This window comes from Pagrus pagrus, assembly GCF_965226575.1.
Source record: "Pagrus pagrus genome assembly, chromosome: 20".
Classification (NCBI taxonomy): Eukaryota; Metazoa; Chordata; class Actinopteri; order Spariformes; family Sparidae; genus Pagrus; species Pagrus pagrus.
In genome coordinates this window covers 17,995,257-18,008,609 of record NC_140207.1, presented here as the reverse complement: position 1 = coordinate 18,008,609, position 13,353 = coordinate 17,995,257, and the positions used below count along the sequence as shown (strand labels likewise).

The window sequence follows — 13,353 nt, the reverse complement described above, 5'->3', positions numbered from 1 at the left end:
TGGAACAATCACATCCAACTGTGATGTCACAGTGGAACAATCACATCCAACTGTGATATCACAGTGGATCAAACATAACCAACTGTGATGTCACAGTGGAACAATCACATCCAACTGTGATGTCACAGTGGAACAATCACATCCAACTGTGATGTCACAGTGGAACAATCACATCAAACTGTGATGTCACAGTGGAACAATCACATCCAACTGTGATGTCACAGTGGAACAATCACATCCAACTGTGATATCACAGTGGATCAAACAGTACAACTGTGATGTCACAGTGGATCAAACAGTCACAGTGGATCAAACAGTACAACTGTGATGTCACAGTGGATCAAACAGTGCAACTTTGATGTCACAGCGGAACAATCACATCCAACTGTGATGTGAGAGTGGATCAAACAGCACAACTTTTATGTCACAGTGGATCAAACATAACCAACTGTGATGTCACAGTGGAACAATCACATCCAACTGTGATGTCACAGTGGAACAATCACATCCAACTGTGATGTCACAGTCAATCAATCACATCCAACTGTGATGTCACAGTGGAACAATCACATCCAACTGTGATATCACAGTGGATCAAACAGTACAACTGTGATGTCACAGTGGATCAAACAGTCACAGTGGATCAAACAGTACAACTGTGATGTCACAGTGGATCAAACAGTGCAACTTTGATGTCACAGCGGAACAATCACATCCAACTGTGATGTGAGAGTGGATCAAACAGCACAACTTTTATGTCACAGTGGATCAAACATAACCAACTGTGATGTCACAGTGGAACAATCACATCCAACTGTGATGTCACAGTGGAACAATCACATCAAACTGTGATGTCACAGTCAATCAATCACATCTAACTGTGATGTCACAGTGGAACAATCACATCCAACTGTGATGTCACAGTGGATCAAACATAACCAACTCTGATGTCACAGTGGAACAATCACATCCAACTGTGATGTCACAGTGGAACAATCACATCCAACTGTGATGTCACAGTGGATCAATCACCTCCAACTGTGATGTCGCAGTGGAACAATCACATCCAACTGTGATGTCACAGTGGATCAATCACATCCAACTGTGATGTCACAGTGGATCAAACCCATCCAACTGTGATGTCACAGTGGAACAATCACATCCAACTGTGATGTCACAGTGGAACAATCACATCAAACTGTGATGTCACAGTGGAACAATCACATCCAACTGTGATGTCACAGTGGAACAATCACATCAAACTGTGATGTCACAGTGGAACAATTACATCCAACTGTGATGTCACAGTCAATCAATCACATCCAACTGTGATGTCACAGTGGATCAAACATAACCAACTCTGATGTCACAGTGGAACAATCACATCCAACTGTGATGTCACAGTGGATCAATCACATCCAACTGTGATGTCGCAGTGGAACAATCACATCCAACTGTGATGTCACAGTGGATCAATCACCTCCAACTGTGATGTCACAGTGGAACAATCACATCCAACTCTGTCACAGTGGATCAAACATAACCAACTGTGATGTCACAGTGGAACAATCACATCCAACTGTGATGTCACAGTGGATCAATCACATCCAACTGTGATGTCACAGTGGAACAATCACATCCAACTGTGATATCACAGTGGATCAAACAGTACAACTGTGATGTCACAGTGGATCAAACAGTCACAGTGGATCAAACAGTACAACTGTGATGTCACAGTGGATCAAACAGTGCAACTTTGATGTCACAGCGGAACAATCACATCCAACTGTGATGTGAGAGTGGATCAAACAGCACAACTTTTATGTCACAGTGGATCAAACATAACCAACTGTGATGTCACAGTGGAACAATCACATCCAACTGTGATGTCACAGTGGAACAATCACATCCAACTGTGATGTCACAGTCAATCAATCACATCCAACTGTGATGTCACAGTGGAACAATCACATCCAACTGTGATATCACAGTGGATCAAACAGTACAACTGTGATGTCACAGTGGATCAAACAGTCACAGTGGATCAAACAGTACAACTGTGATGTCACAGTGGATCAAACAGTGCAACTTTGATGTCACAGCGGAACAATCACATCCAACTGTGATGTGAGAGTGGATCAAACAGCACAACTTTTATGTCACAGTGGATCAAACATAACCAACTGTGATGTCACAGTGGAACAATCACATCCAACTGTGATGTCACAGTGGAACAATCACATCAAACTGTGATGTCACAGTCAATCAATCACATCTAACTGTGATGTCACAGTGGAACAATCACATCCAACTGTGATGTCACAGTGGATCAAACATAACCAACTCTGATGTCACAGTGGAACAATCACATCCAACTGTGATGTCACAGTGGAACAATCACATCCAACTGTGATGTCACAGTGGAACAATTACATCCAACTGTGATGTCACAGTCAATCAATCACATCCAACTGTGATGTCACAGTGGATCAAACATAACCAACTCTGATGTCACAGTGGAACAATCACATCCAACTGTGATGTCACAGTGGATCAATCACATCCAACTGTGATGTCGCAGTGGAACAATCACATCCAACTGTGATGTCACAGTGGATCAATCACCTCCAACTGTGATGTCACAGTGGAACAATCACATCCAACTCTGTCACAGTGGATCAAACATAACCAACTGTGATGTCACAGTGGAACAATCACATCCAACTGTGATGTCACAGTGGATCAATCACATCCAACTGTGATGTCACAGTGGATCAATCACATCTAACTGTGATGTCACAGTGGAACAATCACATCCAACTGTGATGTCACAGTCAATCAATCACATCCAACTGTGATGTCACAGTGGAACAATCACATCCAACTGTGATGTCACAGTGGATCAAACATAACCAATTGTGATGTCACAGTGGATCAATCACATCCAACTATGATGTCACAGTGGATCAAACATAGCCAACTGTGATGTCACAATGGATCAATCACATCCAACTATGATGTCACAGTGGATCAAACAGTACAAGGTTGATGTCACAGTGGATCAAACATAACCAACTCTGATGTCACAGTGGAACAATCACATCCAACTGTGATGTCGCAGTGGAACAATCACATCCAACTGTGATGTCACAGTGGATCAATCACATCCAACTGTGATGTCACAGTGGAACAATCACATCAAACTGTGATGTCACAGTGGAACAATCACATCCAACTGTGATGTCACAGTGGAACAATCACATCAAACTGTGATGTCACAGTGGAACAATTACATCCAACTGTGATGTCACAGTCAATCAATCACATCCAACTGTGATGTCACAGTGGATCAAACATAACCAACTCTGATGTCACAGTGGAACAATCACATCCAACTGTGATGTCACAGTGGAACAATCACATCCAACTGTGATGTCACAGTGGATCAATCACATCCAACTGTGATGTCGCAGTGGAACAATCACATCCAACTGTGATGTCACAGTGGATCAATCACCTCCAACTGTGATGTCACAGTGGAACAATCACATCCAACTCTGTCACAGTGGATCAAACATAACCAACTGTGATGTCACAGTGGAACAATCACATCCAACTGTGATGTCACAGTGGATCAATCACATCCAACTGTGATGTCACAGTGGATCAATCACATCTAACTGTGATGTCACAGTGGAACAATCACATCCAACTGTGATGTCACAGTCAATCAATCACATCCAACTGTGATGTCACAGTGGAACAATCACATCCAACTGTGATGTCACAGTGGATCAAACATAACCAACTGTGATGTCACAGTGGATCAATCACATCCAACTATGATGTCACAGTGGATCAAACATAGCCAACTGTGATGTCACAGTGGATCAATCACATCTAACTGTGATGTCACAGTGGAACAATCACATCCAACTGTGATGTCACAGTCAATCAATCACATCCAACTGTGATGTCACAGTGGAACAATCACATCCAACTGTGATGTCACAGTGGATCAAACATAACCAACTGTGATGTCACAGTGGATCAATCACATCCAACTATGATGTCACAGTGGATCAAACATAGCCAACTGTGATGTCACAATGGATCAATCACATCCAACTATGATGTCACAGTGGATCAAACAGTACAAGGTTGATGTCACAGTGGATCAAACATAACCAACTCTGATGTCACAGTGGAACAATCACATCCAACTGTGATGTCACAGTGGATCAATCACATCCCACTGTGATATCGCAGTGGAACAATCACATCCAACTGTGATGTCACAGTGGATCAATCACATCCAACTGTGATGTCACAGTGGATCAAACCCATCCAACTGTGATGTCACAGTGGAACAATCACATCCAACTGTGATGTCACAGTGGAACAATCACATCCAACTGTGATGTCACAGTGGAACAATCACATCAAACTGTGATGTCACAGTGGATCAAACATAGCCAACTGTGATGTCACAATGGATCAATCACATCCAACTATGATGTCACAGTGGATCAAACAGTACAAGGTTGATGTCACAGTGGATCAAACATAACCAACTGTGATGTCACAGTGGAACAATCACATCCAACTGTGATGTCACAGTGGAACAATCACATCAAACTGTGATGTCACAGTGGAACAATCACATCCAACTGTGATGTCACAGTGGAACAATCACATCCAACTGTGATGTCACAGTCAATCAATCACATCCAACTGTGATGTCACAGTGGAACAATCACATCCAACTGTGATGTCACAGTGGATCAAACATAACCAACTCTGATGTCACAGTGGAACAATCACATCCAACTGTGATGTCACAGTCAATCAATCACATCCAACTGTGATGTCGCAGTGGAACAATCACATCCAACTGTGATGTCACAGTCAATCAATCACATCCAACTGTGATGTCGCAGTGGAACAATCACATCCAACTGTGATGTCACAGTGGATCAATCACATCCAACTGTGATGTCACAGTGGATCAAACACATCCAACTCTGTCACAGTGGATCAAACATAACCAACTGTGATGTCACAGTGGAACAATCACATCCAACTGTGATGTCACAGTGGATCAATCACATCTAACTGTGATGTCACAGTGGAACAATCACATCCAACTGTGATGTCACAGTCAATCAATCACATCCAACTGTGATGTCACAGTGGAACAATCACATCCAACTGTGATGTCACAGTGGATCAAACATAGCCAACTGTGATGTCACAGTGGATCAATCACATCCAACTATGATGTCACAGTGGATCAAACAGCCAACTCTGATGTCACAATGGATCAATCACATCCAACTATGATGTCACAGTGGATCAAACAGTACAAGGTTGATGTCACAGTGGATCAAACATAACCAACTGTGATGTCACAGTGGAACAATCATATCAAACTGTGATGTCACAGTGGATCACTCACCTCCAACTGTGATGTCACAGTGGATCAAACAGTACAACGTTTATGTCACAGTGGATCAAACATAACCAACCTTTGGGGAATGGGATGAAAAGTGAATTGTTTTATTAAAACCGTCTTGAGTTTAGACCCAGTTTGGATGGGTTTAGGCACTAAAACTTCATGGTTAGGTTTAGGAAACGTTCATTGATGTTTGGGTTCCACATGGGACATGAACCCCAGTCTCCTGGGTGATTGTCTGGTGTGTGACCACTGACTCAACCCTGACCTCCACCCTCCAGCCCTCTTGGGACTTGACTGTTCTGTATACTAAGTCAAGTGAAGCAGATGCTCTAATATTCTCATACTACCACAGATAGCTTTATATTGGAGTAACTTTACAGCCCAGTGCAACTCATATGCTAAATGCTAAATGGCACTATTAGTGTTAGTCTTTGGCCCAACAAGTAAATTAGGTCTTAGGTCAAATATTCAAAACTAATGAAAAAAGCTTTACTTTTTGTTTAATGCTAATCAGCCAAATGCTAACACCCTGTACTAAAATGGTAAACATCACTTTCTAAACATCCATGTTTTAACTTTATAGCAGCATTTTAACAGACTGACATCTGCATTTAGGTGCTGTAACAGCAAAGCTGTGTTTGATCATGGCCTCACAGAGCCACCAGCATGGCTGCAGACGCTTACCTTGGTGCTGCTGTAAGTAAAGATTATGATTCAGCCACATTTTGTATTCAGGATTATGCTCAAGTGGCCAAAACAGCTAGTAGGCTACAGTAGGCTACTTAACCATGACTTGATAAATACTGTAAGTTCCCAAAGTTAAAGTTTTAACAGCTACAACTTTGAACCTAACAAAACCATAGCATAAAATTAAAAGGCAGCACAGTGTTACATTCTTACATTCAATATAAAACGTTATAAAGTATCTCTTGACAAGAATAAAAAGTAAGTGAGTACCGTTCATACTATATGCTGCACAAAACCTGCTTACTGTATACTATTGACACTTCTTTGATAAGGCTGAGATCTATAAACCTTACATAAGAACTCTAGTCCAATGTGTTACCTCCATTGTAACCACCTCCTTGGCCTCCTTCCAGTACAATACAATCTTCTGCCAACCCAAACTTTCATGGGTTGCCATTGGTGTATGCTTATCACTGGGCTGATGGGACCCTCCCCTTATCAGAAAACTGTCAGTGAGACAGTTTTACAACACTTCAGATGAAGACGAGGCTCTAAGGTAAGGACGAACAAGTCTGTAGTTGTTGGCATCAAATAGAACTTAGCACTTCCTTACGATGCACCGTCTTGTTTCAAGGACGTCTGTGGTTATTAAATGAAATGACAGACACATTAATATTCTCAGCACATTACAAAACAACTGAACAAAATGACAAAGTCTAAGAGGGTGGATAAGAATGATTCTGTCATCTTATTACCAGATGTTATGTAATCAAACTTAATTCTGTCCTCTGAGGCTGTGTTGCATAACATTTTGTTCTATCAAAAAAAAATGGTACAACGACTACATGAAAACAAGCTGTGTTTGAGAATTTCTTTTAAAGACACAATATGACTTCTGGTTCTTGTTTTACTGGACTCATCAATGAAAACGCTACATTAAAACTCACTGTGTAAAATGTATTTTAGTTACTTGTGATTACTTTAGACCCTTGTCATCAATAACGGTGTGTTTCCATTTCATTGATACAGATTACAGGCGTTCATTTCAAGGTTGTCTTTGGAAATATCTGAACCAAAAGCTCACATTATTTCTTGTTTATACTCCACTTGTGTCTGAAAGCAGATGGCCTCGACTGTGGCAGACAGAGCCATTGGGGCCATAATTGGGGCAGCTGTGGCAGATGCAGCAGGTAAGATAAACTGTGATACTGATGTTGGGACTGAGTTAATTACAGCAACAGGGCTTTACATGTTTAAAATCAAATCTGCCTCCTTCTGCTCCTATATCCCAACAATTCATAGGCCTATTGCATGTTTTAATGCTTTCCTACTTTAGGAAAGTAAGTACATGTTTATCTCTCACATTGCAAATGTGATACATAAGCGTTTATCTGTCATATTTGTTTGATCGAAGTTCAACTATTCCCATTGGTGATTAAATATCTATAAAGCGTGCTCGTGCTCATAAGGTGTTATACAATATGGCATTTCAAACAGTGTTTCATTGTTTTTGTAAGTGTCACACAGAAGCATTATCAGTAGCATTCATAAGCAACATCTGGACATGCTGATAAGCACAGGGCTGGTTCCATAACTTGTCAGTCATGCTGACTTTAAATGTGATGTTACAAAAGTTCTGTAACAGTCGACTGATAAACCTAAACCAGACGAAATTATCATCGCATTTCATTCTCAACACACTGTTTTGGTGATTGATTAACATTTAGTTCTTGTTTAGATTCAGGATCCTCTCGCTCCAATATCACACAGCTACTTCCCTTTCCATGCTATCTAGTATCGACAGACTGTATGTATAGTAGTTCATGTCAAACACAAAAACAAAACTAGTGAATGTTCCACTATTTTTCTCCCTGGTGTGTGTGTGTGTGTTCCCCACCCATACAGCCCAGCCCATGCACTGGATCTACAGTCAAGACAAGCTCAAAGAAATTCTCTCTGATCTGGAGCCCTGTCCTGAGTTTCGACCTCAGTCAGCGAATCCTTTCTATCTCCGGAAGACAGGCGAGCAGACCTGCTATGGAGACCAGGCGTACGTTCTGCTGGAGTCACTGAGCGAGTGTGGAGGTACTGAAATCACCCAAACAGGCAGCGACTGTCAGTGAAAATCTTAAACTTTTCCTTAAGTAGTCAACGTGCCACCCAATCCTTTAAACACATATTTGCATATGAAAGCTGAATCTGTAGACAAGGGGCAAGAGTTTGGATTCTGATGCATTCTAGCTTCCAATTGTAGTCCAAGTAGTATAGACCAATCACTCTGAGCTGGTTTTGGTTGCATGAAGTCCATGTGGAGAGCAAAAGAAGCAGAACGCCCAAATGCAATTCTTGGAACCCATCAGCTATCGTATGATAGCTATTTATATTTTTTTAGCTTTTATATATTTTTTTGCATTCATATGCACATACATTAAGGGGCGTTTCTCAACTCCAACTACATTCTCCTGTTTAAAGTTGCTAATAGCACTGCTGACCAGCGCATGGATCTGTTATCTGGCTACACCGGAAGCCCCCAAGACGTTGTCCGTTGTCCCCAAAGGCTGAATTGTCATCAGATGATAGTCGATGGGTTCCGAAACTGCACATCAGCTCACTTACTTATACAGTGTTTGATAGTGAACAAACAAAAAGACAAGAGTGATGTATTTCTCTTTAGATCATAGAGGTAATATAAATGTAAATGTGCTGCCAGATGTGAACGAGGAAGACCTGACCAAGCGCATCTACAAGTTCTTCGGCCCAGGAACCGTGTACGACCTGCCTCTCAATGACCCTTACAGGAAGAAAGGAGGTACTGTACCTGTTTTGTGTAACTGTCCATTTCACCAAACAACATGTCAATACTGTGATGCCCATATGTATTAATCATCAACTTAACAGGACTAAAAGGATGTGAGAGCCTCTGTTACTCTCTGATAACACTGTACATAATGTTTTTCCTCCCTGCCAATGGGGAAATCCCTTTCCATGAAAATATTCCATACAGACAGACTTCCCTGTTCTCGGTTAGTGTCCAGAGTTTGGATATTTACTGTCAGGATATCATATAAATACAGTGCTGCTGTAAATCAACACAGCGGCACAGCGCACCGTTGGGTACAGTTTACTGCAGGCGGCTTTATATCTCAGAATAACATAAGCAGAGCTGTGTCATCATCATGGGCAGTGATAACCACCGTGGCTGAAGAGACAGAGAAAAGAGCTCCACCTACAGAAACTTTAACAGAAGGTTGAAGGAAATGTTTCTCGTCCTCTCTCGCTTGTTTTTTCCCTCAGTCATAATTCATAATTTGTCTTCTCGTGAGGATGAAACTGTCAAATAACAGGGTATTAATTTGTCATTAGGTCCAAAAGCCATCCTCCCCATCGATGGCCCCTGGAGAAACGGGAGCCTGAAAGCTTTCATGAGGAATGTGGACGCCGGCAAGGAAGAAACTGGTAAAGATCTCAAATCATAGGTACACCAAGACCTCCCCGGGCCCTTTTGGTTGTTCTAATCTCTCTGTCTCTCTGTGCGTGTATGTGTTTCCAAGGCTGTGATGTAGACTGTCAGATGGATGGCGTCACTAAGCTGGCTCCGGTGGTGGCCATGTATGCCGGCCGACCTGAGATGCTGGAGAAAGTGGAGAAAGCCATACGGGTGACCCAGAACAACGACATGTGTGTGGCTGAGACGCTGGCTGCAGCACGGTAAGAGACGATCAAAACAGTTTGGTCAGGGACAGTCACACCATTATTTATATGGGAGTATTCACCATTCTTCTTCTGTCTTTGTTAGGTTTTTGGAGCATTTCATTCTGAATGGTCCAGATCCCAATGTTCTGAATGCAGTACTGGCTCAGATGAATGACCCAAAGAGACAGAACCCTCAAGAGCTGGACCGGGCTGTCATAGGTAAGGCTATATGTGTCTTTAAAGCTTCATTCAATTTGAGATTCAAAGGAATAATTTGACATTAATCAATTTAATTTGACAGAACATAATAACTGTTTGTGAAATATGAAGCTATATCCAGGAGTTGTTAAGCTTAGCTTAGCATAAAGACAGGAAGTAGGGGGAATTACGTAGTTTGTCTAGTATCAAAGTAAAAAAAAAATCAACCTGCCAGCATTTTTAAACCCAAAAAAGTTTTTGTTTTTACATTTCACTTTTTGTACAGATTGGAAAAACATCATATAATGTGTTTTTTACCTTTGCTTCACGTATTTATGCTAAGTTTAACTAATCAGCTCCTGACTTGGGCTTCATAATAAGTGGATAAGAGTGGTAACAACATTCTCGTCTTATGCTGCAAGAAAGCAAATAAGAATATTTCCTAAATTATCAAACTATCTTTCAACACAATTTAGTGTTGTTTTTTTTAGTTCGATTGAACTAACTGACTCTGGGCTGTAGCCACATACACACACACTGATCTTCTCATCTAGCTCTCGCCAAAAGGTGAAAACAGATGAGTTAAAAAAAAGAAAATCTATCTATTCAGTTGTAATTTGTGCGAGCAAACAATTTTTCCAAAGAAGACCTCCAGCTGCTGAGCAGATGGACTTGCTTGATGGTTCAATAAGAGGAACATTCGCTCTAATTTTTCTCTCATCCTTTAAACAAGAAAGAAAGAAAGGGGGAGACAAAACAGAACAAAGAAACCAGCAGTTCTTAAGGGAAATGTGGTCAAAATACATAATACACAAAACGCTACATGCAGTAACATGATCATGAGCAACTGTGTTTCAAAATCAAAATATAATTTCAAGTTTCAACATAAATGTGTATGGTACACAATGTTAGTTGTGACTGACAGCCAAAAATAGATTTTTTTTTAATGTTCAAACTCTCAACTATGCATTTTATCTCTCTTCCTGTATCCCTGCTGAAGCACATATCAACCAGGTGAAGGACAACCTAGCCAAGCCGTCCCAGCAGCTCATACCTGCTGTGTTCACAGACACATGAGGTAAGCCAGTCGGCGGCAGCAGGACCCAGGTCTGTTGACTTGGCACGGCTTGCGCGCCCTCCCCGTCAGTATATCCGCTGGTGGGTCCTCCAGCCTTTGATCTCCTGACTCATGGTGTCCGTCCTCCTTCCTTTTCATTTTCCCCTTCCCGCTGAGTTGAGTGTCTCAGGTTTTACAGGGCTGAAAGGTTGAGATGCTTAAAGTGCACGTAAAGAGTTCTGCGTGGCAGATCTGTTCAAGTGCCTCCTTTAATTGTAGGATAATGATGTTGCAAAAGTAAAACAACTTGTGATGTTTTCCAAGGCACAATGAACAAGAATAAGCCTATATATTCAATCGCTGATTCGTTACTGTATAATTTGCCATGTTTCATGTATCTGCTGCTAAGTCTGAGATTGTGTCTAGCTTTGCCTGGTGCGTTCCAAGGAGCGCTGCATGGAGTCCTGAAGCTGAACCAGCTGGATGAAGCCGTCAGGGACACCATGCGCCGCGGGGGATGCACCGCCAGCCGATCCTCCTTCATAGGAGCCTGTTTTGGGGCACAGGTACTGTAAGAAACAGGTTCTCAGGCACATAAACAATCTTTAGTCACTGATACTGTTAAAGACTGTTTAAAGAGGCTTTTTAGGGTTTTTGCCTTTACTTTTATGCGGTGTGTAGCATTTTTGTGGCAGGCGTTATAAAATATATATTTTTTATATATTTATTATAAAAATATACACACTCCAGTCTGTCCTTAAACCCCCCTTCTCATATACTTTTGTCTTTTAAGGGTAGAGATATAATCTGCAGCTTTCAGCCAGTAAAGGGGCACTACGTAGTTTTGGGGAAGAACTTTTAATCAGAAGAGAAAGATTTTCATTGACTTACTTTTTTATGCTTAAACAAACTTAATTAACAAACTGACCTTAAAGGATAACAGTGTCATACTGTTATACTGATGTTTGTATTATTACCTCATTCATATTGTAAATATTAAAAAAACTGAGTTTGAATCTCTTCTCCAAAACTACACAGCGCCGCTTTAAGTATTATTTTTACAGTCTGATAATATTTTGATATCAACAACGGATAAACAGACTGTGTTTGTGATAGGGGTCGTTATTATAAGGGTCGTTATGATAATGATGAACTTAAGGAGAGTTATCACCTGGCTCAGCTCTGCACAGTTTTTTAGTGTTTTTCAGCAAATTGTTTAGGTTTTCCTGCCAGCGACTTTACTGCTTTGGTTCACGCTCACGGCTCTTATCAGCGTTGTTTCCAGTCATAGCAGGCAGCTGTTTCCAGCAAAAAAAGAAAAAAAAAGCCCAAATCCACTGCACACTTCCCAGCATCCAACAGAAAAAGAGTTAGCAGCTAGATGAGAGTTTACAGCTGTCAAACTAACAGCAAAGTGATGAACTGAAGCTTACTTACATTTCAGGTCAAGCCCTGCAGTATTTACAGCGTCAGACAGACAGCAGCAGCATATGGAAATATATCATTCTGGATGTTGTTGTTGTCTGTAATTCTCTCAACTCTTTTGATGAGTTTGACAGTCAGCTCAGATACTCTGAAAGCTTTGTGCTTCCTCTGATGCTTTCAGCTGTCATCTTGATGTGTTTTCAGACTGGTCTCCAGGGAATCCCCGAGTCTTGGAGGAAGAGGACGTTCAGATATCCCCTGCTGTTGGAGCTCGCCGAAAACGTGATCCAAAAGAGTCAGCAAATGTAGTTCAGCTTTGATTTTGCCCTAAATGCGCCTGTTGTAATTGCTTTTTCAAAGCTATATTAGATTGTAGGAGGCTTTCACATGTCGCAGATGCACTTTGACACGATGATCCATGACAGTTACATTCGAAAAGTCTCGCACTGGATGAAACTCGAAGCCATTTGCTCCGTCAAAGCTGCATCGTGCAAGAAAGTGAAAAAGTCTGTGCAAGTTTGTGCCGAGCACATGCAGGTGCGTTGTAACAACAGTCTCAAATAAAGAAACTTTAATGCCACAAACACGTCTTGTTCCATTATCTTTTTTCATGTTCTGTGCTGCAAAGTGGCCTGTTGGGATTAACCTGAGGAAAGCTGCTTCGCCTTGATGAGAAAGTCATTTTGCTGAAGTTAAATTTCCCCTCCCTTGAGTACTTTCTGTTATTGTGAAGAGAAAGAACAGATAGACACAGATTTACTACTGGAACAACCCAACAGCAACCTATTCCTCCCTCGAAGGAGCTGTTCTGCCGGCCCAAAAGTGCTGACTTCCA

General features: G+C 41.4%; 1 protein-coding gene across 3 annotated transcripts; it reads left to right on the top strand.

Moving 5' to 3' along the window:
* The first annotated feature begins 5,622 nt into the window (after positions 1-5,622).
* LOC311249619 (crystallin J1A-like) lies at positions 5,623-13,088 on the top strand. Of its 3 annotated transcripts, none has more exons than XM_084340808.1 (11): positions 5,623-6,154; positions 6,559-6,701; positions 7,269-7,335; positions 8,051-8,230; positions 8,856-8,954; positions 9,509-9,601; positions 9,697-9,853; positions 9,942-10,057; positions 11,037-11,114; positions 11,520-11,659; positions 12,723-13,088. In XM_084340808.1, the coding sequence occupies exons 3-11, from the start codon at positions 7,269-7,271 to the stop codon at positions 12,825-12,827; spliced, it is 1,035 nt and encodes a 344-aa protein (XP_084196934.1). In that variant the 5' UTR covers positions 5,623-6,154; positions 6,559-6,701; the 3' UTR covers positions 12,828-13,088. The 3 variants fall into 3 exon arrangements, with proteins under 3 accessions (XP_084196934.1, XP_084196936.1, XP_084196935.1); XM_084340810.1 differs by having other exon boundaries at positions 7,266-7,335; XM_084340809.1 differs by having other exon boundaries at positions 5,623-6,701.
* The last annotated feature ends 265 nt before the right edge of the window (positions 13,089-13,353 follow it).